The sequence below is a fragment of the Sciurus carolinensis genome, chromosome 7, assembly GCF_902686445.1.
Source record: "Sciurus carolinensis chromosome 7, mSciCar1.2, whole genome shotgun sequence".
In the NCBI taxonomy this organism is placed as follows: Eukaryota; Metazoa; Chordata; class Mammalia; order Rodentia; family Sciuridae; genus Sciurus; species Sciurus carolinensis.
Genome location: NC_062219.1, coordinates 78,299,642 through 78,327,610, shown reverse-complemented (window position 1 = coordinate 78,327,610; position 27,969 = coordinate 78,299,642). Strand labels below are relative to the sequence as shown.

Genomic DNA, 27,969 nt, shown 5'->3' with positions numbered 1-27,969 from the left:
AACAGTTTTAAACTTTGCTGTTTAGGTCCTTTTAATTTTTCTAACATATCATCTAATAACAATTTCAATTTTGTTTTCTGCAGAAAAATCCAGAGGAAGATAACTCAGGGAGAACATTGGGTTGGGAGCCGGGGCACTTGCTGCTCACCATCTGCACCGTGCGCAGTATGGAACAGCTCCTGCCATTCTTCAATGTCCTCAGCCAAGTCTTCAACAGCAAAGTCACAAGTCGGTGTGGAGGACACTCAGGGAGCCCCATCCTCTACTCAAACACCTTCCCTACTAAGGACATGAAACTGGAGAACCACAAACCATTTTCCAGCAAAGCCAGGCAAAAAATAGAAGAGATGGTAGAAAAGGATTTTCTGGAAGGGGTGATAAAAACTTGAGCACCGCCAGTGGTTCCATTTAGGTTAAATGTAAATGTAATTATTTAAAACAAACAGACACATTGCTCTGAGTTGTATAGTTCCTTTTTTCCTTTTTTCCCTTTTTTTTTATGTAACAAAACACACTTCAGGTTGTATTTAATTTAAAACTTTGTAAATAAGAGCTAATGTCTGGATGTGACCTGAATCAAGTTTAAATATTGTTGGCTCATATTGATTATGGTGCCTATGAGAGATCTATATATACATATATAGTCCATTGTTTTATTGTCCTGAGTTGTCTTATATCTGCAAAATACACACTGCACATTTTTTTTCTATTGGTTTCAGGCTCAGTTTAATTTAGACTGGGGAATTTTTCCTTTCTATTAATAATGATCTAGTACTGGAATGGTGTCACTTTGCCATCAGAGGCTTGGTAACACACTAGATTCAGTTCTCTTCACATACCTTCACTAAAGCATGAAGAATAACTGAAGGCTGGACCCTGTAAGCCTCAGACAGAGCACAGGCCCCACCACCTCTCAATTCCTGATGGTGCTAAGCAGACAGGTAAGTCATCTCATGTTTATTAAGATCTCCCAAGGGAAATTTGGTTGTATAAAATCTTTACCACCCTCTCCATTTGTACCAAGGATGGTGAATTCTGCAAAACAACATCTTGGTTAGGTAATGGCGATGGCAAAGACATCACAAGAAGATGGTAACAAGATTTAATTTTTCAGCAACCTGCATGAATTATTCCTGGCATACACTGCAAAATTAATGATTAAATCATATTTATGCCCTAATATTTTACATTAGTGAAATGAAATTAGCGGTAAGCTTCTAAAAAGTCATAAAGGGGGACTGGAGATATAGCTCAGTTGGTAGAGTGCTTGCCTCACATGCCCAAGGCGGCCCTGGGTTCAATCCCCAGCACACACATACAAAAAGTTATAAAGCTTATGTATTTCTCAAGAATTTCTCTAGTAGTGTTTAAGAAAAAAATTTAGAAACAATCTTATAAGGTATATCATAAACATTATGATTGTGTCTTTATACTGCCATTATTGACAGTTTTGTTAAAACTTTTTTAAAAATCCAGTTTCTCAGAATATAAAAATTATCTTCAGAAACCTGGTTGGGGTCTTTCTCCAATTCCTCCAGCCAGCTGAAACACTGCCAAGCTCACTTCATGTGCGAGGCTATCAGCACTTTCCTGCAAATGACGTGAAAAGAGATGAGAAAGACATGGCATCTACCATATGTTAGTTGCAATTTTAGGGAAGGGTGCTTCATGATTTTGTTTCACTAGTATGTTCAAATGAAAACTTCTTTTTTCATCTTCCAGTAACAAATTCCAAGACCCTTAGATAAGTGGAAAGCAAGTCAAAGTCTTCTAAATAAGGTAAGTTTTCAGTTAATCAATTCAGGTTATAAAATTAGTTATTCCAAAACTGAAAAAATTCAATAAAACCTAGTCCCTTTAACAAGTAAGTAGGCCACAATTGGCCTAAGAGTAAATAACTCTTGCAACTTGGTTGCCCTCTTCACACACACAAAGGCTATTCTTTCACCATATTCCAAGCCAGCCTATGCTTCTGTTTAAAAAAAAAAAGAAGGAAAAAAAAAAAAAAAACAACTATAGGTCTTAAATCAATTAACTGGAAATGCCTCCCTCTTCAACCTAATGTACTTTGCCTGGCTATGCAGACACTTTTATCAAGGGCTTAAGGTAACAGACAAGATGGGGGATGTGAAGAAAGCAAATTATGTAATTCCAAACCACAGGACTTCACCCCATCTGGAAAATAGCAGAGGCAAAAAGTAAGGCTGCCATTTAAAGGAAACTTAAAAAGCAAGTTAAGAACTCAAATGATGATTAGTACCACTTGGTTTGGAAATGAGCTACAAAGCTGGCAGTTTAAAAATCACAGGATTATATTTTTAAGAAAACAAAAGGATAATGTAAGCTGGGCACATGCCTGTTATCCCAGTTACTTGGGAGGATGAGGCAGGAAGACTGCAAATTTGAGGCCAGCCTCAGTGAGACCCTGTTTCGAAAAAAAAAAAACGAAAAGAAAACACAAGCTAGGGATGTAGTTCAGTGGTAGAAGACACCTGGATTCAATACTCAGTACCAAAAAAAAACAAGTATCATCTACCTCACAGTGCATAACATTCACATGTGTTAAACCAAGGGTTTATTACTTATTCCTGTTCCCATTAGAAATATGAGAGTTTCAACAAGTCTACAATAAATTGCAAGAAAAATATTTGGGAAACTAGACCAAGGAGCTCCAAATCTGTTCAACTACATTACTACTACTCACAATAATTTTATAAACAAATCTCAAAGACATAACAATTATATAGTGAAATTCCAAATACTATTGGTTTTCTCTCTTCTCATATTGTTTCTACCCTGCCCCTACGTTATTAGACTCTCATTCAAATTTTTTCAATAGAACTGTATCCCAGCTTACTTGTGAATCTGCTTCTGCATACACTCGGATGACATCTTCTGTACCAGAGGGCCGGACAAATGCTCTGGAGAGCCTGTATTTCTTCACCAGGTCATTAATTGCCTCCTGTAGTCCAGGTGGTGTAACTGCTTGTCTTTCAGCATCTGTGGTGCTAATAACTTTCCTGTCAGCAACCTAAGCACAAGCATTTCATACTTGTTATTTTATACTCCCTTTCAGAAGCATAGCCTGTTCAACATAATTCCCACCAGAAGTATAGCTCGTTCATTTTGACAGACATTATTTCAGTTAATTGTACCACAAAGTACAACACTGAAAAAATGAAGTACCAGAGTAAATAGAAGATGAAATTGCATTAAAATTTTATTTCTCCAAGGTCAGTTATTTATTTCGACATTTGTACAACTTCTTTCTTCAAAGAACTATCTTTGGTCTCAGAGCTACCACTAAAATAATGGTCAGTAAATACTATATGACTTAATTCTGTATCATACCTTGGATCCTGATGTAATCACTGATCAAATAACTTTAAGAGGGCTGTGAAAAGAATCTCTTAAATATGCCCAATACTAATTTGAGTAATCAGGAGCCAATTCTGTGAACTCTGGCTTTAGTATCTTTGTCTTTCAATAATTCTAATACACAATGTATAGACTGGTATAAATCTATATACAAATCTAATATCAATTTATCTGAAATGCCTTTTAAAAATTCTAAGCCCATAGATTCTATTTGTCAGCATTTACTCTCAAGAAGTATTCTGTGAACCAAAAACAATGCAAAGGAAATATTTTCACTTGAAATGACAAGCTATCGAAATAATATGGGGGATATGCAGGATATATAGAGCTATAGCAGAAATCTGTTGAAGCATGGTACACAGCTCATAATTTTGTTTTTCCTCCATTTAACTTTTCCATATTAAAAAGAGTGATGCATAGGCACACATAATATTCTTTAAAATAAAGTTGGAAACCAAATACTTCTCAGTGTTATTCTGTAATTTTTAAAGGTGTGAGAAAATAGATGTTATATGGCCTTATTTTCTAAGTAATATGTATAGGTTAGAATATAACACACTGAATATTTTTATATAGCAATATTTGAAATAACTTAGTTATTATTCAGAAAAGTCAAGCCTCTCAGACCTTAACTTTGAGTTGTCTATTTGGAAGGTCAGTATAGAGAGCATCCCACTGTTGTACAGTCAGGCTCTTCAAAGCCAAGATTGCCTCAATCACCAGCATATCAGCAATAGCATCACCAGCTGCCTGTAAGATTGGGAAACAAAACAGAAGAACCCACTCTTAACACAAAAAAAATCTTGTATGTGAATGTTCACCATCTTAGAAAGCCAGGCACAGTGCCTTGAGCTTGTCCTCATGCTGCATTATTATCTAAAGTGTGGATAAAGATACCCATGGAAGATAACCAAAGGTATACAAAGAATATTGAAACTAACTCATAAGAAGAAATTTCCCTTTTGTCTTCTCACCTATAAAATGAGATTAGAAGGGATAACTTAAGGTTTCAGCCTGACTTGGTTTTCTTTATAACTAGATCCCCTTTGAGATATACAATGGAAAGCTTCATGGTGAAATGGAAAAAAGGAGCTCTGGTGTAAGATACAACTGAAACTTTTGAAGAAACAAGCTTTTGTTTCTTCAGTTGTAAAATGGAAATTATAATATCCCCATTTTCCTGAATTACTGCAAGGATTATGAAAGACACTCAAATGTTATTTCCATCACTAATGAACGTCCCGTCCCTGTCTCAATGACTGCTCTTCCATAGCCATGCTCCACTCTAATATCAACTATAGGAGCCACACAGTTGTCCTCTGTCGAAAACTATTTTGTTGGTTTAAAAATTAGCTACGTATGTGCATACTGTTGCTGAATTCAACAAAATCAGGGGGAAGCACATTAAAAAAATTCTGTCACTCCATTTCAGTGTAAATCTCAACTGTATATGCCATCACCAGCCCAGATCTTCTTCACTTAAATTTTTTATATTACACACTGTCCTGTCCATCTTCCAAATAACATTAAGACAACCAAACTCCCACAGTCCCATCAGTTCTGACCTGGTTAAACAAGTCAATGATGTTTCTAAGAATCTTAGCAGCTTTTCCTTTCTTATCTTCTAATTCTCCTGCAAGTTGTTTTACCTTGTCTTCAACAGCTTTACTAAACAGTGCCTGCAGGAAAAGCGAATGATATCAATCACAAAACACCATCTAGGCCCCAGTCAGAAGTACTATCATGCTAGCTAAATGCCTTCACTGAAAGTGAATCTAAAGAAACTAAGGGGGGGGAAGTAGTGCCAGCCTTATAATGTATGAAATTAATATAAGATCAGATCAATACCTAAAGGGTATTAATAGGGGGAAAAGGTTATGGATTATAAAACTGGTTATCAGGTTGGGAATGTGGCTCAGTGGTAGAGCCCTTGCCTGACATGTGTGAAGCCCTGGTTCAATCCCCAGCACTGAAAAAAAAAGAAAGAAAGAAAGAAAAAGGGTGGACTCGGGTAGAGGGTATTGTAAAATTTATTGTAAAAAACAGCTGTTTAAGATGATGATACCACCTTAACAAAAGATGAATACACAAGAGTTCATTCTCTACCAGCTAAAGTCATGCAGGTTACTTAAGCCTGTCTTATATCCTTTGAAGGATAGCTGAGCTAAACAACATTAGAAAAAGCTCATTTATCACAGTATGGCAGATTGTATCACAGATATTACAATAAACATATTCCATAAGATTCCTGTTATTTTGAAATGCCTACCCAACCTTTTGTAGCCAAGAAGCCCAGTACTGAGGAAGAGTAACACACTATGCTCAACTAGTTGATGAGATACATATTTGTTAGGAAAATAAGATACAGGCTGATCACCTGTTTTTGTAAATAGTTTTTACAGGAACTCTGCCATACCCATTCATTTATACTATATAAGCAGACCTGAGCAGTTCCCAGAGACCTTATGGCCTGCAATGCTGAAAATACTTACTACATACCCTTAACCATTTACCAACCTCTGCATCAGATCACTGAAGTTATATCTTAATTGCATTTTGTAGGAACATATTTTTTCTCATTCTTTTCCTTATACTTAAGGCTTCCAGAAGCCAACTTTGAAATAATGGGGAAAATGACTGACTGCACCTAGATTCAAATTTTCTGTTCACCATTCAAATCTATTCATGAAATGCGATGAGGTAGAAAGGCTTTTTAAAAATCCTGAACCTTAGGAATCTAAAACCCACTTTAAAAGGTGAATTTTATGGTATGTGAATTTTATCAAAATTTTTCAAAATATTCTTTCTGCTAAGATATAAAAATGGTCAAGCAAATTGGCACACACCTGTAATCCCAGCAAATTTGGAGGCTGAATTACAAGTTTGCAGTCATCTGGGCTATTTAGTGAGACCCTATCTCAAAAATTAAAAGTGTTAGGGGTATAGCTCAGAGGTAGACCCTTTGGTTCAAAATCCTCAGTACCTCTCCCCACCCCACTCTCCCAAAAGATTGAAGACTAAACTCATGTCCTCAAATTATAACTTTAATTCACCTCAGATACTGAACTTTTCCCTCCTATGGTCAGTGAAGGGAAAATGTAAAGATAGGTTACTTATAAGAAAATGAAGTACTGCATACTGTTTAAACCACTAAAGAACAAATTAGTGTATCGCTCTACAAAGGATCATTACAATCTAAAAGAGAACCAGTTTCACAACACCTGAAAATATATACAAGTCAAATAATCTTATAAACTCCATCTAGTCATTTCAATAAAGTACAGTATTATCTGTTACTACCCAGATACAATATTCCCATTATAAAGAAAAGACCCAGCTGAAGGCAGATGTGATCATTTAAGCAAACTTACTGTCCCATGCCCATTTGCTTCAAAATAAACTCCAATGTCAAACTCTTGAGCCTTGTGGTGCAGATGTTTTACACCAGTTTTAGTGCAGTAAACAGGTACCTATAATACACGTAAGGAAACACAACAGCAGAGTCAACAAATGCTTACTACATACCTATTATTCCAGGGATACAACAGGGAACAAAACCTGGACCTTAGTCTAGTGAGGAAGATGATTAAGCACTAAAATATACAAAACAGTGTCACTATAGGGGAGTGAAGGCCCTAAAAACTCATAGCCAAGGGAAAAGTAAGTGAGATAGTTGAGGGTCTCCCAATAAGATAACAAAAGATTGCAAGTGGGGGCACTATGTGATCTAATTATTTTAGGAAACTGTTTTGGCTACAGTATGAGAATGGCTTATAGCAAAGGTTTGCTTCTGCTGTGAAGGGCCAGAAAGTAAATATTTAAACTTTGTAGAACTTAAGGTCTCTCACAACTGTTCAATTCTGCCACTGTAGTGCAAAAGTAGCCAGAGACCATACATATGTACAAGGTTCTATTCCAATAAAATTTTATTTACCAGCAGTAGCAAACGAGGTTTGGTCCTCAGATCAACTCCTGGCTTATATGGTTAAGACACAGGATCAGTTAGGAGGTTTCCAGGACCAATCCCAGTAAAAAATCATAGTGGCTAGACTAGCAACAGTAGATAGGGATGTCATGAGTGGAGATTTAAGAATGGTGGAAGAACTGACCAGAGCAAAACTACAAGAGACATCAGGTAAGATCCACATATGATCATCTTAGCAAAGCTCAGGAATGGCAAAGCTAAAAATATTTAATTCAAAAGAGAGTGGGTGAAAAGTAACAGTTTCTGATGTGCATTCTTATCTATAAGAAATCTTACCTATAAGAAAGGTATCTTATCTATAAGAAATTTTTAAGACATGAATTAAAAGTATAATTGTGTGCCACATGATGAAGTTCTTGTCAACAGACTGCCTATACTACAGTTGTTCCATAAGATTATGCCACCCAGTGACACTGAGCCATCTTAGTTTGCATTCAGTACACAATACAATGGCAAAACTGCTTAAAGACACACTAATAGATTTCTCAGAACACATCCCCATCTTTAAGCAATTAACCTAAGCATTAAGAATCCCTGGCAGGCAGACAACTAGGCCCCAGATGAAGTTTACTGTAACCATGTATTTAAATCAGGTCAAGAACTAGCAGTGTCCACTTTGTTTTGCCCACCCATTATATCTTTTAAAAAACAAATTCACATGAAAAGTCATATAAATAATCTGATTAAAGCTGACAACTGCTGGCATGGACACACTTCAGTCCTTAGCCACCTGCTATGCACATTCACTTCACCTACCCAGATCCTACCAGAATTTGATATGGTTTACACAGAAGTTGGAAAAATATTATTGTAAATAGTGAATAAAAGGGTAATGGCAACAGGCTTTCAATTCTGTCCATGAACCTCTAAGAGTAGGTAGTATGGTACAGAGGGTGCCATGTGGTAGGCGTTGAGGAAGTAATTAGAAACAGGATCAATCAACTCTGTCTACGAAAGTGAAAGGAAAGTTTCATTAAGCCTTGTGATGCTCACATTCACAGGCAAGTTGCTAAGCAGATTGCAAAGAAAGGCAAGCTTACCCTTTAATATAGCTCAGAAGATATGTTCCATTTCATATATGTTCTTCACATAAAAGATAACAAAAAAGTGACAAAGATTTTCTCCTTAACCAAACTTTGGTCAGGCTCCTTTGAGTACAACTAGGCACTGTCCTTGAACATGTTAAGAGCCCAAGTTTAGCAATAATCCCACTTAGTATAGCCAGAATTCCCTCACCTTGATATCTGATCAAAGTCCTCATTGCCCACCATTCCCCAAGAGATATCTGATCATCTTGGCCTGCCTACATGAAGAATCTAATTTAGTCAGACTATTCCCCTTTACCCATGTTTTCTCTCAGTAACTTTCCATCTACTGACCACAACTACCACTCCACACACATACCCTTTTCCTTAGCTATAAAATCTCCACTCTTCCCTGTTGTATTCAGAGTTGACCTCAATCTCTCTTTTCCACTGCACAACTTCATCACAGCAATCTCTGGGCAATCCCTCCGCAATCCTGAATAAAATCTGCCTTAATCATTTTAAGAAGTGTCAATGAATAATTTTTTCATTAATATTAGTCCTGAAGTAATCCCATTTGTAGAAGTAATACCATTTGTCATGCATAGGTTATCAATTTACCTAATTAACCATTTGTGTTGGCCAGCTGCCTTTATCCAAAGGCCAAAACTGCTTCTGAGCACAAGTAGTACTAGGGACTAAATTAGAACAAATTATATTCTATGCTTTTATAGTTATGTCAAAATTAATTCTATTGTCATATATAACTAAAAAGAACCAATTAAAAACAAAACAACAACAAACTATTTCTGTCTTTATGACAGAGTTACAAGTTGGAGCCAGAGACCTAAGTTAAACTCTATGAGATTGGGGTCAGAGGTGCTATCTTCCTTAACGTGTTTTTGTTTTGTTTCATTTTTTGAGGTGTCTCCAAGCCCTTAAGAAAAATATTACTGATTATAAAACTGGTTTATTTGGCCCTTAAAAATATTTACACTCATTACAAAGAGGCAGAGAAAGAATTTCCAAGTTTTAAAAACTGAAGGACATGATCTAAGATGAAGAGTAGAGAAAGTCTCTCCCCTCCCTTTTTGCATGAGGAACAAATAAGATTTTTCTTGTTTTTCATTTGTTTACCCTTACATGGACAACAGCACAACTTCATACACTACAATGTGTTCACTTTTATGAGGACATTACATTCCTCACAGAACTATCTTGCAGCATAATTAAAGTACCAGAAAATGAAAATGGTTCAATACCTTCATAACTTCTTCAAGATACCGTGTTGAACTTCCGTTTGCATATGCCGTTTGTACAACCCCAACATTCAGATTTTCTCCAATCTAGACAAAAACAATAATTTGAGATCAAAGGTGCAGTTTACAAAAGAAAACATAATGAGAGTTCTAAAGGATAACAAAATTATCAGCCATTTCAGCTATGTTAATAAATGACTTATTGAAATTTTATATGTATACCAGGAAAAAAAAACCCTTAAATATTTTTTAGCATTACTTAAAGGGAATCATCTTTAAAGAAGCTTGTGATCTCCTGATCTTTACCTCTTTAATTTTTTAATAAAAGTATTATTAAGTTTTTAAAATATACTTTTCCAGGTTATAATTACATCTTAAACCTAATCTTAAAAAGATTTCCAAAAGAGAAGGGAAAAAAATCTCACACATTACTAAGTTTATTATAATCATAGTTAAGTAAGTCTCAGATGATACTTTGTTAGAATTTAGTAGAATTCTCACTAATGTGCCAGTTATGAAGACACCAAAACTTCATAACCTCATAAAGCTTTAAATCATAAATCCTAGCTTGTATAAGGAAGAAAAGAGTAACTTCATGTTCCAATACCAATGCCCCAATGTTGAAATGACTACAATTATCATCTCTTTTCTGACCACATATGTAAGGAACTTGCCATAAATTGTGCCTCTGAGAAATTTGAATTGACTGATAAAGAATTACTTCATTAATAAGTCTGATTTTTATGGAGCAGTACATTTCCTATCATACCTCCACCAGGAGCTCTTTAAGGAAGCTGCTAATTAATGTTGCTATCTTGTCTCCATCTATGAGATGAAAGTGACCATCAGCATCACAGTAGTAATACACAATTCTGTCTGCATCTCCATCAAAGGAACAGCATCTTTCATTGGACTTTATTTCCATTCCTAGCACACAGAATGATTTAATATGCATTTCAGTCTAAGAAATGGAAATGAAACTCAACATACAAATAAGTTTGGGGTTTTTCTCTTACACTAGTAACTAGGGAAATTCTTTTTTCAATAAATTAAAATTAAAGAAAGCATATTATAACATGTCTGCTATAAATTTCCCAAAAGATGTTTAAAATTATCCTTATAAATTAAAAAAACTTACTAATAGCATTCAGTTTACTGGTAGTTTTTACAGGCAAAATTCTTTCAAAGGACATTGAAAAAGGAGCAAATATATTTATGCTGAACTTGCTATAATACTAAAATTCCACTTTGTAAGCCAGTTGGTTTGGCCAGACAGGTTTCTCATTTAACTGTTTTTGAAAATTACAGGGATATCTGTATGTAATTTATCCAGCACTGTGCTGTCCTTTACACATATTAAAAAAAAAAAAATCAGTAATAGATGAAGTATTATGCTTTGACAGTTCTAATAGAAGATTTTAGTTTTTCATACCACCAATAACAAGCTGCACTATTAAAGAATTATGAGAGAAAACTGGCTGGTGAAATTTACATAAAGTTACTGAAAGTTCAGCAACAGTCACATCAAATTTATTAGAAAATCTGGCTGTTCCTTAGCCATGGCAGCAGCAGAGTGACAAAGCCAGCCTGGAGCAGCTCAGAGGTAAAAGGCTTTGTCAGAGTGTGATAAAAGGTTACCTACAGGACACAATGTGGGCTTCAGGAAATCCAGGGCTATGGTTTTGTTCACTGTGGTCCCAGTGCCTACAGCAGTAGAGCATGAGGGCTCAGGATTCAGTATATGGATAAATAAGTGATACAGAACTGAAGTGCCAGTAAAGTAAAAGTCAAAATAAGCAATTCAGCAAAAAGGGAATCAAATGGGTTGACTAAGTTGAAATTTCAAATGCTTACTACAGCGAGACAGAATAAATGAACAAGTGCCACAAATACATGAAGACTATAGAGTTTAAGAATGAATGTCCTATTTAAAGCGGTGACGATATATTAATGACGTGAATAAGCATTTTGTGATTTTGGTAAAAAGAATTTAACATGCGGGCAAACATATAGCAGACCAAGCAAAACACCTGTGCAAGCCATGTTTGGCCTACAATAGGCTATGATTTAGAATCTATAATGAAGATAAATCTAGAACACCTCTGTACTACAACTACAATCTGAAGAACAGTCTTCCTCCTAACGACTATGGAAAACACTGAGTCCGAGGGCAATAACAGAAGGAGTGTTACCGTCCCTTTCCACAGTGTAACTAATGCAGACAAGATGAAAGACAATGCTACTTACTATTGCTACCTGTAGAGCAGTGATTCTCAAAGTGTGTTCAACAAACCAGCACTTTCATCAAAGCCCAGGAACATGACAGAAATGCAAATTTCTTTCCTAAGCAAATCCTACCCTAGATCCAGCAAATCAGAAACCCATGGATGGGGCCCAGAAATCTGTGTGCTAACAAGAAGATTCTAATGTGTACTGATATTTGAGAACCACTGCCCTAGAATGGCACTCTCTGACTATGTTTTCCCCACCACATTTCCTTTAGACTCTGAGCAGTAGTATGACTTACCACAGGCAAAGAGAGCAGACCATGTTTTGAGTGGCAATGACAAGTAGGACATAAATATCAAAGAGCAGCACAGCCCAATCAGTTGCATAATTTTTGGGGGAAGGGTTACTGGCAATTGAACCTAGGGACACTTTACCACTGAGCTACATCCCCAGCCCTTCTTATTTTTTATTTTGAAAAAGGTTCTAACTAAGTTGTTTAGAGTCTCACTAACTTGCTGAGGCTGGCCTCAAATTTGTAATCCTCCTGCCTCAGTCTCCCTAGTTGCTGAGATAACAGATGTGTGCCATCAGTGCCCTGCAACTACATGATTCTTAATGCAAGTAGTCACCCTGGTTTGTAAAATGAGACTGGCTCTCGTGCTATAAACAATTATTATAGCACTATTATTACATACCCTGTGGAGGTTTCTGATGACTTTTCACAAAGTCAGCCCCACATAAATGATTGAGCTTCCCTTTGGTCCCATCATTAAACAATTGAACTGACAGTCCCTGTGAGAGGTAGTTTTCCATTTCTTTCAGTTTCAAAGCCCCTATGCCATTTGCACAGTCAACCTTAAGTGATCTAAATTCATCTCCACTGCGGGAAGCCTGGAAAGTAAAAAGACATGTGGAAGAAAATTTTCAAGTTACAAAATGAAAAGTGAAATATAAAGCACACATACATATATGATAAAACATCTTCCGTTATTTCCATTATTTCTGTTTACTCATCTATTTTAACCAAAGAAACTGAAGTAGATACATTCACATGAAAACTGAAAAGCCAAGTAAAATTTAAAAGCATGCTAGACACTGGAATAGGTTCAGTGACTGAACAACTTATAGAAATGGAGCTTTATTAGAATTTAGTCTGAGTAAGGGTTCCCTAAAAATATTATAGTCTATATTACACAACAGTCATTCAAGTGTGAGAATGAGTATATAGATGAAAGAACAGTAAAAACACCTGTGTCATTCTCTTCACAGCATGTATCATTAGCAGGCATATTTTGTTTTGTTTTGTTTTTTTAAATTGTCAGTATCCTCTGCCACCCATCCTCACCCCAAAATAGTTTTATATTTTGCTTTTGCTTTGGTTAACTATGCCTGGCAATGCCATTCACTCAGTGTTTGTTGATCAAATGAATCATTCTCCTCAAATCTCTTCAAGTTTAAGAAGCTTATATGCTAGAAGAAAATCTTTCCCAACAGTACTACTTCCTTAATTTCTCACGTACTAAGACAACACCCACATTAAGACCAGTCATCTCCATAAATACTTATGATAACTGTAAACACGAATACCACATTTTATCCCTCAATAATCTCAAAATGTACTATGTGCCTTACCAAGCAAATACCAACATATAGTTAGAAGGACACACAGACGTGTGGAGCACTAGAGAGATAAGTTACATTTGGAGAAAAGAAAGGAGTGGGGTGCCAAACTATCATTTGTTTCACTGATCATGTTATTCAGTTGTTTAAATTCTAAGCATTTTCAAGAGATTTGTTTCACCTGTTTGGTAAGTTCCACAAAAGCCTTAGAGAGTTTCTGGTAGTAACCTTCTATGGTTGCCATTCCATACTGACCACTGGTATTTCGACAACACACCATGTAGTGCAGCTGGGGTGTTGTTAACAAGCCATAATCTGAATACAAAAAAACAATTCACATTTCTAAATAAAGAAAAAAAGGTTACATGCATTTACCCTGTAAAAACAAGGTGACAAATCCCTTTTAAAACAATATCTCAAAAAACAGAAAAAAGACTTTCAAGTTAGACACAAAAATATCTGCTGAAATCATTACAACACGTCACATACTCAATCCTAAAAGAACTGTGAACTACTGTAGGTAGCAAAAAAGTTATAATTTAGAATAGACAGGAAACAACATAAATATAAAACAATGTAGAAAAGTCATAATTAAACTATTTGCAATAATAATGCAAAATACATAATCCAGATGAACCATCCTCCTGAAAACCACTAAAACTTCTAGATTAAGGGAGAAATTCTTATTTAAAAAGAACTGCATCATTGATGAGTTTCAGATTTATCAAGGCACAATCTATATGAATGAAGGCACTCCAAGATCTGAGCCGAGGGAAACTGGTTTTGCTTTGAGGGCATTTCACTAAAGTAGAAATGGAATTATGGGGCTACAGTGCAAAAAAGCCTATGCTGCTGTAAGATAAGGAACCTAGCAGAAGACCAGACCCTTATGAGACTGAAAGTCCAATGGGCTATATATTCATTGCAAGGGTCAGAAGTGAATCACTCCAAGTCCCCACTCTCAGGACAAGTGTCTTAACAGTGAGCAGAGGAAACCCATCTCTCAAGAGCTGTCAAAAGCACAGGTCCTTGCAGAGTTCCAGCCTGAATGCACATTGTCACAGGAATCCAAAAGAACCCTGTCATGATAAATTTAAAGCAGACCTAGCCAGGCAGTGCCCCCAGGTACCCCACAAACACTAAACTTTGCCAGAGGACTATACCTTCATCATAAATCTTTAAAATGTCCCATAAATAATTTTCCAAGAAAAACAAACAGCTGCCAAATTCGCTAAACTCAAAAAAAAAAAAAAAAAAAAAAAAAAAAAAAAAACACTTCGAAAAAGAAATAAGAGAAATAAACGGCTGAGATGGCCCACCAGTACCCAACACAAACATTCAATGACTACATTTGTCCATGAACTTGAAATTCAAAACACAAGAGTTTGGACTGGGGGCAAAAAGGAGTCATTTATGTTGTTCAGCCATGCAGTTATACAAGAAAAATGGTATTTCATGAAAGCAACCTTGGCTCTGATATAAGGAGGTAGGAGAGCTTAAAAATAAGGGATAACACACTAATTAAGTATGTAAAGAAAGGAAATCATTATTCCAAAAGACATGCTAAGGGAGGGAACAAGGATTTTATAACCAACATTAAAATTACCAAATAAACATTTACTAAATGACTATTACATATACTCAATAAAAGGATCATCAGCTACTGAACTGATCAAGCTAGAAGTTGTTTTCCACAGCTTTAAACTCACCATACTTCCCCAAATCCTTTGAACTCAATATGTATTCCAAAATTTTCTATTTCTCATAGTTTTATCATGAAATACTGCATGTCCTCTTTTCTTTTCTTACAACTTTCCTATACCTTCTTGATACAATAGTCCACGGGCTGGCTTAAAATAAGTGATCACACTGTTTCTCACACAAAATCCTTCAACAGAGTTGTACTGTATATGGAATACAACCCAAATCCTTGCCATGACCTGTAAGGCCTGGAATGTTTTGGTCCCTGCTTACCTCACCAACCTTATCTTCTGCTAGTTTCCCTCATACTCCCTATACTCCAACTGCATTAGCTGTTCCCGAGATATACTAAAGGAAGAAAGGAGAGAGAGGTTTAATAAAAACCACTCTTGAATTTTTCTAGACTAAGACACTTGGACAGTGATGAGTCTAGACACTGAATGAGAATGCCAAAATCGTCAATCATTTGGCAGATGGCAGAGAACACAGTTTGGGGCAGGGTAAATCCAAGTAAGATGGGGCAGACCACCTAAGTGAAGATATCACTCAAACCTGGGCTTTATATCTTGCAGGCCACAGCCTGAAAGAGAGTCAGGGAATGTCCTTCATGAACCACAACCAATATTTCAGTTAATGAAACAAGTGCACATTATGTAGTATAAGTATTTTATACTGAAACTATTGTTTTAGCTATATACACAACCATGCATCCATGTATCATGTGACACAAAATGGATTCCAGTGAAACAGACTATTGGAGGGTTATTCAGACCAAGTCATCAAAATGCTGGATAAATTAATAAATGAATGAATAAAGATAACTGGAGCTATGGCAAGAGTGATGATCATTCTGAAACCACAAAGAATGAAAGAGAAAACTGACCCCTTATCAAGAATCAGAAGAGGAACCAGCAAAGAAGATCAATAAAGAATGTGGCAAGCAAGTCAAGCAAGTAGAAATTTTTAAAAAGAGTGAGTTTTAACACTGTGGAAAACAATAAAGACAGCAACTGAAATAAGTACTTTGAAACAAAACTTCTTATTTTTAAGTCACAGGCCCCACTGGGTATATGACAAACAGTATGTTATCCTCTCCCCAGACAAAACAGGTAACACCATGTGCCCTGTCAAGAGGGCCACAGGGTCCCTGCAGCTTAACAAGACACGCTATGGGGGCCCTAGTTTAAGAATCTCCACTTTATTATCCATCCAATTTGACAATCAATTCAAATGAGTATGGGAGAAGACATTTCCCTGGGGAGATAAGGAAAGGGGTTCACCCATAGCGGGCTAAGGAATGACCAGAAAATAAGCAGAGGTGAGCAAAGTAGCTCATGGAAAAGCCAAATTAACTGGGGGGGGGGGGACCCAGCAGGAGTTTCGGGGGTTCCAAAAGTGGGGTGAGGACATTTGTTTTTTAATGAGAAAAATTTGATGCTAGGAAAATATTCACCTCAAAGCCCAACGGAATCCTCACTTTCACAACAGTTTCAACTAACATGAGAAGAGCAGCCCTGCCTACATTGTGCTGCATTTAATTCTCTCTCTGATAAACCTGGAGATGTATCATGATTACATGAAGGCCAAAGATAATTTCCATCACTAATTGACAAGTAACAGGGCATACTTAAAATGGACAAAATGAGCTTTTCAAGTAACTTTAAAGGTTTTTACATCAGGAAATTCAGCCTTAGTAAAGAAAGCTGTATTAGATCAATATTTCCTACATATAATATTCTACAATACTCCCCCAGATGACCTGATACAATTAATCCTCAAAAATTTCTATCTAGAGACAGTGACTGGAGGAGCACTTGGGGGAGTTGTTGCTCTGCTTGACCCTCTAGGTGCTGTGCCATAAACTAAATGAAAATAATAAATACATGTTCTTAAAGAGTCAAAAAAAAAAAAAAGACTGATGAGAAAAAAATCTGTAAGATTATTTAAAAAGTATTTTATATCCAGGAGTTAATTTTTTTAACTTTTATTGTTCATTTGCATTTTCAAACTTTTAAATATGTATTACTTTTATAATTTTAAAAATATTTAAAGATTTATTTATAACTTAGAATAGCTACATACCATGGAACTGACCTCCTAGAACAGTCACACCATCTATTACAGATTGTGAAAGTTTCTCACTGCTGGGCCTACGAAAGAAATTAAAACAACGTAATATCGCCCTGAAACCAACAGAGTTATTGGCTGTGAAATTAAATGCAGAAATTAGCACTACCAATTTCTAAATAATTAGTTCACTGTATTTGAACTGAAAGCTATCAACTCTGAAGAAGAAATAGGGGTAAATTATAAGCATTTTCCAGTAGCCTTCACAATCAATTTGTTGGAAAAATTTTGGCCTTTAAATGAAGTTAGAAAATAAAGGATGCCCTAACTATACCATATTCAAATACCTTTCCAGTTTCACTACAGCAATATATGTTAACAGCAACAATAAATATCGAAAGTACACAGTATTAAGAGATTTTATTTATAACATGTTATCACTGGCTCAGATACAGCATTCTCTTACAAGTTCACTGGGAAACAGCAATTTATGATTTTCTACATGTGTGTCACATTCAGCAACTTTTGTCTTTTTTCACAAAGACATGTTATTTTATTGGGTATTAAGCAAGGATGGAGAACCTCTATTTTTCATTTTATAAAGTCAAAACAAATTATATGAAAATAAGGCATATCATTATATAACTGCCATAGTGAAAAAGATGTAATATTTAAATTAGTATATAGGTAAGCGTCAAATATATGTGGGAAGGCTTCACTATGGATATGATTTACTTTAGGATATAAATCACTGAACTATTTCTCTGCTATCTATAAATCTACAACAACGGGCACTGTTTGCAAAATCCTTTGGTAACACAAAGGGAAAAAGCAAAGTCCAAGCCACTGAGGAGATACTTCCTTTTGAAAGAATCTCTGGATAAAACCAGATCTAAAGTACTGAGGATAAAGCTTGGTACTAGAGCACTTGCCTAGCAAGGAGAAATTCAATCCTTAATACAAAAAAAAAAACCCACCACAACCACCACCAAAAAAAAAAAAAAACAAAAAAACAAAAAAAAACACCAAAGTACACTTTTAATCTAATATTTTACAAGTAATTATGTTTTTGTAAAAGAAGACAAAAGCTGAATATCACAAATATACAGAAAATAATAAAAATTGCTATTTTCCAATGAACTCCAGGGTGAGAAAATGCTATAAAATATTGGAACCAATGATAACACAGATAAATAAAAATATTCTAAGTTAAAATCATGTGTTCTGATTCTGTAGTGGGAAAAAATCACAAGGACCCATTTATTACACACTTCTCTCATTCCAGGAAACAGGTATTTGGCACCCATTATTTCATCTGATTCTCACGGAAACACTTTAACACAATAGTTAAGTCATGGAACCAGCCTAGGTATCCATCAACAGATGAATGAATAATGAAAATGTGGTATATTTACATAATGGAGTTTTATTCAGTCACAAATAATAAAATTATGTCATTTGCAGAAAAATGGATGGAACTTGAGAGTATAATGTTAAGCAAAGTAAGCCAGACTCAGAAAGTCACCAGTTGTTATGTTTTCTCTCACATATGGAAGCTACAGAAAATAAAGAAAAAAATTGAGGATCTCATGAAAATAGAAGGGAGAACGATAAAGAGGGCCAAGAGGGGGAAAGGGGGAAGAAAAAGGGGGTAACTCAGAAAGGAAACTGACCAAATTATGTTATGTGCATGTACAAATACATAATAACGAATCCCCTATTACATATAATTAAAATGCACCAATTTAAGAAAAATTTTAAACACTGTGATAGGATTTATCGTCAACATTTGACAGATGAGGAAATGGAAGCACTAAAAAATTAAGTAAACTGCTCAAACTGTGTAAGAGTTAGAGTTGGGTTCCAAAGGATAGTTGAAACTCCAAAGCCCAAGCTGCAATCATGACTTAGCTCCTGTGTCCTACTAAAGAAGCCAGGTAGGGGGAGGTACCTCTCAGGACAGTTCCACTTTAATGAATTCTTTTCATTTGTCTTAGTATTATAACACATGCAGGCATTAATACTGTATTACCAAAGCTGCTTTGGCAAGGAACCTTTATTGTCACCTGGTATCTCTACCAATAACCACAAAAGCATCTTGTTGCAGATCCACAGCTTCTTTCTCACTGATGTCAATAAGTACTCTCTGCATATCTTCTTCCTCAGCATTTGCCAAACAAGTAGCATATTCCTCCCAGCATGGTGCCAACATTTCACCCAAAGGATCGACCAATTTCACACCATTGTCTTCCTTAAAAGATAAACAAACAATAAGCCACCTGTGCATGAGGGTAAGATGACAAGTCTTGTTATTTATTTATTTATTTATTTTTTTTTTTTGCAGAAGACAGTGATGGCTGAGCCACTTCGAACCATTATCATCTGATAACTCCAGGCACTGGCAGGTAAATTATATATGTTATCTCATTAGCTAACCATGACATAGATCAATGTAATTATGAATCCTATTATTATTTCAATCTTTAGACAACTGAGATTCTAAGAGGCTAGGTAATTTGCTTATGATCATATAGCTAATAAGTGTCAGCTGAATCATGCTAAGTGAAATAAGCCAATCCCAAAACACCAAAACCCAAATGTTCTCTCTGATACCTGGATGCTGACTCACAATGATGGGGCGGTGATTGGGACACAGGGAATCTGGGCAGGAAGTGGGGATAGGATGACTTGGACATAACTTTCCTATGTTCACTTATGAATACACAACCAGTGTAACTCCAAGTCATGTACAACCACAAGAATGGGAAGTTATACTCCATGTATGTATGATATGTCAAAATACATTCTATATATACATTAATACATGTACATTAGTATACATGTACATTAATACATATACATTAGTATATGTCTAATATATGACATAGTGTCATATATAATTAAAAAGAATAAAAAAATCTAAACCATAAAAAAGTATCAGCTGATATTAAAATATCATGTCTATTTGACTTAAACCACCACACAGCTACAGAAGCTTTTTTAAAAAGCTGTCATCAGTGCATCAATTAACTGACTAGGGCACAGCTGGAGCAAAACTAGGGCATCAGACTCAATTTTCCCTTTGGACTCCAAGAACATAATGGCCAGCATGTTGACCAGTGGGTAGCACAAAATGACTCCCAATACTGTTCTGCTCAAAATCCTGGAAAGAAATATGCTTAGTTCAGAGTTAACTGTCAACCAAGACAAACAACTCAAGAGTTCTGAGAAGTGCTTGTACAGTAATAACTGTAAAGTCATCAATCAATTATGATGACTTCTACATTGATATTTATACATTTATAGTAATTACACATTTAGAGGTTAGACAAGCAATGTTTGAGGGGGAAGAGGTTACCATCCATCACTGAAATACAGATCTTCCATTTGCTGCTGATTTAACTACAAAGATAAAAATTTCCTGTCCTAGCAATCAAATACAAGCATATTATTCAAAATGTATTAGTGGATTACAATGTTAGACAATAAATATTTAAGTTGTGTCAAAACTAGCCAAGATATAGAAACAACCTAAGTATTCACTGACAGATGAAGAAAATGTGATATACACACATTAATATACACAATATTATTCACCCTCAAAAAAGAAGGAAATCCTGTCATTTGTAACAACATGGACAAACCTGGTGAACATTATGCCAAGTGAAACTAGCCAAGCATAGACAAATATTGCATGATACCACTTATTATAGGGAATCTAAAAATGCTGAACTCATAGAAATAGTAAAATGGTGATTGTGAGAGGCTGAAATGTGGGGTAAACATGGAGATGTAGGTCAAAGGTTATAAACTTGCAGTTATGAATAAGTTCTGGGGATCTAATGTACTGCCTAGTGACTGTAGTTAATAATAATGCATTGTATACTTTAAATTCATTATAAATAGATCTCAAGTATTCTCATTACTAGAAGAAAGTAACTATGTTAAGTGCTGAGTGTGTTAATTAGCTTGAATGCCATAGTCATTCCACAATGTAAACATATATCCAAGTATGACACTGCATAACTTATACATATTATTTCCCACTTATGCCTCAATAAAGCTGAAAAATAAAAATAATTGTGTCAGAAAAAACATCTTGATTAAAACCTTAACTGTTCTGAGGACTAGAATCTCATAAATATCCTGCCCAAAGCTCACTTTTGAATCCCTGGACCCACCTATTATGGCTCTTCATTCAAAACAGGGAAGTATTAAAAAAAAAAAAAAAAGTCTTAAAATTTTCAAAACATGTCTTTTCAGATCTTTTCAAAATGTTTGCTTTTCCCCATCTAACTGCCTCTATTAAATTACTGCTAAGTTAACAGAGATAACACTTTGTAATGACCTACTGTCTTAATTCAAGTAAGCTGGAAGGACATTATGTTATTTCTCTAATATGAACACTTTCCAGAAAATGGTCTAATTTCATTCTCTCCACACCCTCTAATGGCCCTTGAGCTAAACAACCCCTCCTAAGAACAAGTTGCTTCAAATCCAAAGGCACATTCCTAGAATTAGAATTTGTATTTTAGTCCAACTACTCAGACACTAGGGTTTAGTCTTGTTTGTTTGCTTTATCACAGCACTAAACGCATTACCTCAGGATTATGTGATGCTGTGACCATGACTCCTATCGTGGATTTTGTCTGTTTTGACCTCAGGACAGCTAATAATCCCATGCGAAACATGACATGATCAAGATGTTCTGCCTTCATTCGAAATCCAGCAGTCCCATATTGAAAGAGGAGTCCACTGGGCTTGGCATGTAACACTGAGTGCTTTGTAATAGCACCGAAATCCATTTCTACAAAATTAAGAAATAGTTTTCAGACATAATAAGAAACCACTCAAAGATCATTCACTTCGAAAACTATCAACCCTCCACTCTTACGTATACCTATAATATACCAATTTTAAAATTAAATAAATGGAAGACAGACCAGTAGACTATAGGAAAGGGATCAGGGGAAGAGGAAAGAGGAGAGGGAAAGGGGAAGTAATGGGGATTTAAATGGAACAAATTATGTTGTATGCCATCTATGAATATTTCAAAATGAACTCCACTCTTATGTATAACTATAATGCACTAATAAAAACACTTTTAAAAAACCTACCACCCCAACCTAATAGGTCTGCTTCATTCTGTACCTCCCCAAAAGAACCATGTATGAGAAAGCAAAGAACAGTAGAATAACTCCTCAGCATTAGAATTACCTAGAAGTTCCTGCCCAACTTGCATTGTCTACTTCAGAGAAGAAATCACCTTATCCCTAACTCATCTCCCATTTTGCCTCCAGGACTATTCCAGGATTAATTTAAAATAATCTACTCTCAACACAAGGAAGATTTTTATACCTAGATTCAGAAACTCCTGCAAGATCAAAGATCATCTCATTTTATAAAAGGGGAACCTTAAGCTCAGGACCCTGTTAAATAACCTAAGTTCATGTGTGTAGCTGATCAATTATCAAGTTGACTACATACCTCAAAATATCTGGAAAATTTATATGGATCTTCTGCAGTTTCTTCTCCGAGACTGCCCAGATCCCCTAATACACCTTGCAGAGGACTGTCCAATTTTCATAAAGAGAATCAGGACACCCTTCTCAATTAAGCTCTGAAACTAGTCACATCTTCTAAGTAATGTTACCTTTTAATTTTAAAAATCAGTCAGGCACAGTGACCCAGGATCACAAATTTCTGTAATTCCAGCGACTCAGGTGGCTGAGGAAGAAGGATCCCAAGTTTCCCGCCAGCCTCAGCAACTTAGCAAAACCTGTCCCCCCCAAAAAAAAGTAAAAATCAAACGTGAGATTTCTTTTATGAGATATTCTAATTCAGAGGAACTTGAGGTTTCCAACTTCAGTCAGCAGTATACCCTGAGGTCCACATACTATGCACTTCCTGGGTGCATACTATGCACCCAATTAGCCAATGGTTGAACAGTAGAACCCCCACAGCTATCTACCTCACCCTCTTTATTGCCCTCCAGTGTTTCGATGAATAAAAATTAAAAGAAATGGTGAAAAACATTTGATTTTGTCCAGCTGGAAAAAGTTGGCATTCAGCAAGCTAATTTAGTTCTGGCCAAACTAATAAAATCTCTTTCACAAGACTGAATATATTTTTGTCAAAACTGACCATTCAGGAACGTATCATGATTAATCATATGGGTGTGAATCAGTTCCGTTAAATCAAAAGCAAGACAACTGTCTCCCACCCCTTAACGCGTTTTAGGTACTAAAACTGCATTCAATGGGTATGCGAATGCTTTTACTGAGTATACTTTGCAAGTCCCAACAGTGACCACTCTTAAAAAAAGTTGTGCAGCCCCTTCTCTTCATCCAATCTTCAAACCTCGTTGGTTCCACTCTCTCAGTTCCCAATTCACCGCGCGACTACCGGTACTCAGCTGTTAAGACTCTGCCCAGGCCGGTGGACGAGAGCCCCAGCCCCACGCTCCCGCTCCCGCTCCCGCTCCCGCGGCGCCGTGGCGGGCAGGCGTGTCGGGCTCGCGGTCTGTGGGATAGCCCGACCGCTGGTTTGGCCGGATTCCACGGGACCCCCATTCCCCAGAACGACTCCTCCTCGCCTCCAAGCCTCCCGGATGCTCACCTCTCCTTTCCCCTCCACTTGGCAGCAAAGCCGCCTCTCCGCGGTAGAGCTTCTGGACTACAGCCCTCTAACCCGCAGACGTGGCCCTGCGTGGCTTCCGCCCGTTGCCACGCCCCTCAGCCAATCAGGGCGGCGAGTGTCCGTCGGCCCCGCCCCGGCTTCCCTGGAGGTTACGCGCAGCTCGCGCCTGCAGAACTGCGGATGCGGTTACGGGCGGCTCTGGGGCTGTTTGGAGTGAATGGCCAAGGAAGGGTGAGGCCCCGCGATGATCCGGGAGTTGTGGGAATCAGAGCACTAGGATACGCAGTCTCCGTCTCCAAATCTGGGCCTCTGGGGGAGACGCAGACTTTGCGTTCTCGGAAAGCTGGGAATTTTAGTGGTCTTGAATGAGGGCAGGGGAGGGAACCAGCCCCGATAAGGGTCCTCGGCCCCAAAGAGTGCATCCCTCTCTCGATTGCGGAGATAATTTCCCAAACCTGTGCCTCGGGAAAGCCACCTCAGGCCACCGCCCACCCCGGGAGCTTGTTCTAAACGACATTTTCTGTATTCACCTCTAAGATAGCCCTAGCCTGAGCCCCTCTGGTGGAAGCCGGGTGAATCCAAATCGTCTGGAGTTTCTGGGATGCTTCCCCTGGGTTGTGTGGCTCCCGCGAGAAGCGGAAAGGTTCTCCCTGAGGGACATTAGCGCTGGAACCGAGTGGCTGCTGCAGGCGGTGAGGGCTGTGGGGCCCTAGCGACCCGGGGCTGCGAACTCCGGGCCCCGCCCCTCTGCACTGCGGGTCTTTAGATTCATCGTCCAGCTCCGCCAAAATATGAGTCAACTCTATGCCGTAGCCAGATCCCTGTCTCTACTAGAACTCAGGCGTGCAGACTGTCTGCGGGTGGTATTTGCAACCACCTGCGACTGAACAGTTAGGAACACCTGTTGCAAGTGCAGATTCCTACATCCAGCTCTTGAATTCGGATTTTAACGGAGTATTTTAGGGGATGTTGTGCCTACTACCTGTGGGGATCAGAAAATAAAGCTCAAGGGTCTGAGTGTCCTGGTTTGTGTTCCTAGCTCTCTGTGCAAAGTGCTCCTGCGGAACTGCTTCCTCCTAGAGGGACCTTCTGGAAATTTCACTGGACACCATCTACTATTGACACATCCAGTGCCCCTGGGCCTTTCCAGATTCCCAGGCAGGTTGGTTTAAAGACAACATGTCGGCTACAGTAAAAGAAAGCCTTCAGCTTCAGCTGCTGGAAATGGAAATGCTGTTTTCTATGTTTCCTAACCAAGGAGAAGTAAAACTTGAAGATGTAAATGCCCTAACGAATATAAAGAGATATTTGGAAGGCAGAAGGGAGGCGCTACCACCAAAAATCGAATTCGTGATTACGCTCCAGATAGAGGAGCCCAAGGTGGGTGCCCTCTCGTTTTTAGGTTCCCAGTTTGTAACGAAAGACCTGTTGCATGAGCTTCCTGTCCAGGATACAAATAAAGAATATCCCAGATGCATATTCCTTTACTTGTTTGGAAGCAAAATACATAAAATATGAGATGCTCTGTAAATTGTCTTTAGTAAACATTCTGAATTTTAAATAAATATGCACACCTTTTAAACAAATATACCTACTATTTTTATTGAAAATATCTTAGTCATACTTCCCATTATTCTGTTCACTCATCCCGTTTCTTACCAGTTCACCTATTACAGTATGTATTGCCTTTACTTGTACTGTGATTTTCACAAATCTAGATGTTGCCTGTAGCAACACAGGCTTTTAAGTGAATGAATATTTGGGGGTTTTGTTCGTTTTGATGGTACCATAACCCAAAAACCAAATACAGATAACAAAATCTAAACCTTAAAGATAAATTTACCTCTATGCTCCACAGCAACATTAGTATAGCATAGGAACACATAGTCTGGGCATTTGAGAACTATTGTTTTAGCTATTTCCTACTCATCCTTCAGTTGTCATTCCCTCAGAGGAGTCTTCCTGGTTCCCCAGACTGGATTCTGTCCTGATGGTTATACACTTCAATGGAACCCTGAACTTTTCCATGGTAATGCTTCTCACAATTGAAATTAAATATTTGCTATGCATAGTTACTTGTTTAATGTGTGTCTCCTTTACTAGGCTGTGGTTTTCTTGAAGGTAGAAATAGTGTCTGACTTCTTCACTTCACTGTCCCAGCACAGGGTCCTTAGTATGTGTAATATTCTAAATATGAGAAAGAATGAATGTATAAATGGATGGAATTGTGTATATAAAGTACTTGGAAATAGAACAGCAATAACCCATTTATCAAAATTTTGAAACTGTCATTGATAAACTAGCTTGTCTAATTTTTATGGCATTTAAATCTATTTGATTTTCATTTTAAGGTGAAAATTGATTTGCAAGTAACCATGCCTCACAACTACCCCTTCGTAGCATTGCAGCTGTTTGGACGGTCATCTGAGCTTGACAGACAACAGCAGCTACTTCTCAACAAAGGTCTCACTTCTTATATAGGGACTTTTGATCCAGGTGAGCTCTGTGTATGCGCGGCAATCCAGTGGCTACAGGACAACAGTGCATCCTATTTCCTGAACAGAAAACTTGTGTATGAACCATCTACACAAGCAAAGCCTGTCAAGAACACATTCCTCCGAATGTGGATCTACAGTCACCATATATATCACCAGGACTTAAGGAAAAAGATTTTGGAAGTAGGGAAAAGGTTAGATGTCACTGGATTTTGCATGACAGGAAAGCCTGGTATAATATGTGTGGAGGGTTTCAAAGAGCACTGTGAGGAATTCTGGCACACAATTAGATATCCCAATTGGAAGCATATTTCTTGCAAGCATGCTGAAAGCATGGAGACAGAAGGAAATGGCGAGGACCTGCGCCTTTTCCATTCTTTTGAAGAATTACTTCTTGAGGCCCATGGTGACTATGGATTAAGAAATGATTATCATATGAATCTGGGCCAGTTCTTAGAATTTCTCAAAAAGCACAAAAGTGAGCATGTTTTTCAGATATTATTTGGTATTGAAAGCAAAAGTTCAGAGTCCTAACAAGCTATAATTTCATTAAGTCTATGTTTCTATTAATAAGACCAGAATAAAAAGGCCAGTGGCTGTATAGCAACCTCTATGAGAAACCCAGCTTCAAAATTTTCAACTGGTAATGATAAAAAAGAAAAGGAAAAAAAAAACTTTATAACAGTGCAACTATGATGTTATTTCTAGGTTCCTATGTTTAGTCATTTGAAAACTATTTCAATGTAAATTAATAAAACAGTTCATTTAACCATTGAAGCTGATTTGATTGAGTCTAAAAATCCACAGTTAATGTCAAAAATCAAACTCGTAAATATGAACAACATTTCTCCCTTTCATGATGCTAGCATTTAGGAAAAAGAGCACATTTACTACATTTCTTACTTTTAAGTTAAATCTCTATTTTGAATGTTCTCTGATAGTAAACTAGATTCTAATAGCAAAGGCAGAAAAAAATTAGTAATGAAGTCTCGAGTAACGAAGATAATACACTATGATACATATTCTTCCTCAGGATAGTTAATTATACTAGTAATAACAATATCATGACAATAATGATAACGTTCTTTTTTTTTTCCCTTTTTATTTTTATTTTTTTAAATTTATTTTTATTGTAAACAAAATGGGATACATGTTTCTCTATTTGTACATGGAGTAAAAGCATACCATTTGTGTAATCATACATTTACATAGGGTAATGTTGTTTGATTCATTCTGTTATTTTTTCCCTCCCCCCACCCCTCCCACCCCTCTTTTCCCTCTGTACAGTCCCTCCTTCCTCCATTCTTGCCCCCTCCCACCCCATTATGTGTCACCATCTACTTATAAGTGTGATCATTCTTCCTTTGGTTTTTTGAGATTGGCTTATCTCACTTACCATGATATTCTCCACTTTCATCCATTTGCCTGCAAATGCCATAATTTTATCATTCTTTATGGCTGAGTAATATTCCATTATATATATATACCACAGTTTCTTTATTCATTCATTAATTGAAGGCCATCTAGGTTGGTTCCACAATCTGGCTAATTGAGCAGCTGTGAACATTGAT

General features: G+C 37.0%; 3 protein-coding genes across 17 annotated transcripts in view; 2 read left to right on the top strand and 1 right to left on the bottom strand.

Moving 5' to 3' along the window:
* Positions 1 to 2,020, top strand: part of Dop1a (DOP1 leucine zipper like protein A) — a 79,911-nt gene extending 77,891 nt beyond the window's left edge. For 6 of the 7 annotated variants that reach the window (XM_047559578.1, XM_047559580.1, XM_047559579.1 and 3 more), the window contains one exon: positions 84 to 661. In XM_047559578.1, coding sequence (XP_047415534.1) covers positions 84 to 389 — 306 coding nt within the window. In that variant the 3' untranslated portion in view covers positions 390 to 661. Of the gene's footprint in view, positions 1 to 83 lie in introns of all 7 variants that reach the window. The other variant, XM_047559576.1, reaches the window with a different exon arrangement.
* On the top strand, positions 805 to 27,599 carry Rwdd2a (RWD domain containing 2A). 8 transcript variants are annotated; one of them, XM_047559593.1, is made up of 7 exons: positions 805 to 941; positions 1,723 to 1,779; positions 19,609 to 19,669; positions 24,943 to 25,065; positions 25,162 to 25,283; positions 25,856 to 25,932; positions 26,255 to 27,599. In XM_047559593.1, exons 6-7 carry the CDS (start codon positions 25,894 to 25,896, stop codon positions 26,930 to 26,932), a joined length of 717 nt encoding a protein of 238 aa, XP_047415549.1. In that variant the 5' UTR covers positions 805 to 941; positions 1,723 to 1,779; positions 19,609 to 19,669; positions 24,943 to 25,065; positions 25,162 to 25,283; positions 25,856 to 25,893; the 3' UTR covers positions 26,933 to 27,599. The 8 variants fall into 8 exon arrangements, with proteins under 8 accessions (XP_047415549.1, XP_047415548.1, XP_047415543.1 ...); XM_047559592.1 differs by having other exon boundaries at positions 25,841 to 25,932; XM_047559587.1 differs by lacking the exon at positions 25,856 to 25,932 and having other exon boundaries at positions 24,943 to 25,283.
* Pgm3 (phosphoglucomutase 3) lies at positions 1,088 to 23,977 on the bottom strand. 2 transcript variants are annotated; one of them, XM_047559586.1, is made up of 13 exons: positions 23,883 to 23,977; positions 21,866 to 22,071; positions 19,331 to 19,515; positions 17,280 to 17,347; positions 13,678 to 13,811; positions 12,572 to 12,767; positions 10,417 to 10,574; positions 9,651 to 9,734; positions 6,750 to 6,848; positions 4,944 to 5,057; positions 4,006 to 4,128; positions 2,858 to 3,031; positions 1,088 to 1,590 (listed from the first exon to the last, which is right to left on the bottom strand). In XM_047559586.1, exons 2-13 carry the CDS (start codon positions 22,067 to 22,069, stop codon positions 1,501 to 1,503), a joined length of 1,629 nt encoding a protein of 542 aa, XP_047415542.1. In that variant the 5' UTR covers positions 22,070 to 22,071; positions 23,883 to 23,977; the 3' UTR covers positions 1,088 to 1,500. The 2 variants fall into 2 exon arrangements, with proteins under 2 accessions (XP_047415542.1, XP_047415541.1); XM_047559585.1 differs by lacking the exon at positions 23,883 to 23,977 and adding an exon at positions 22,918 to 22,979.
* Positions 27,600 to 27,969: the final 370 nt, after the last annotated feature.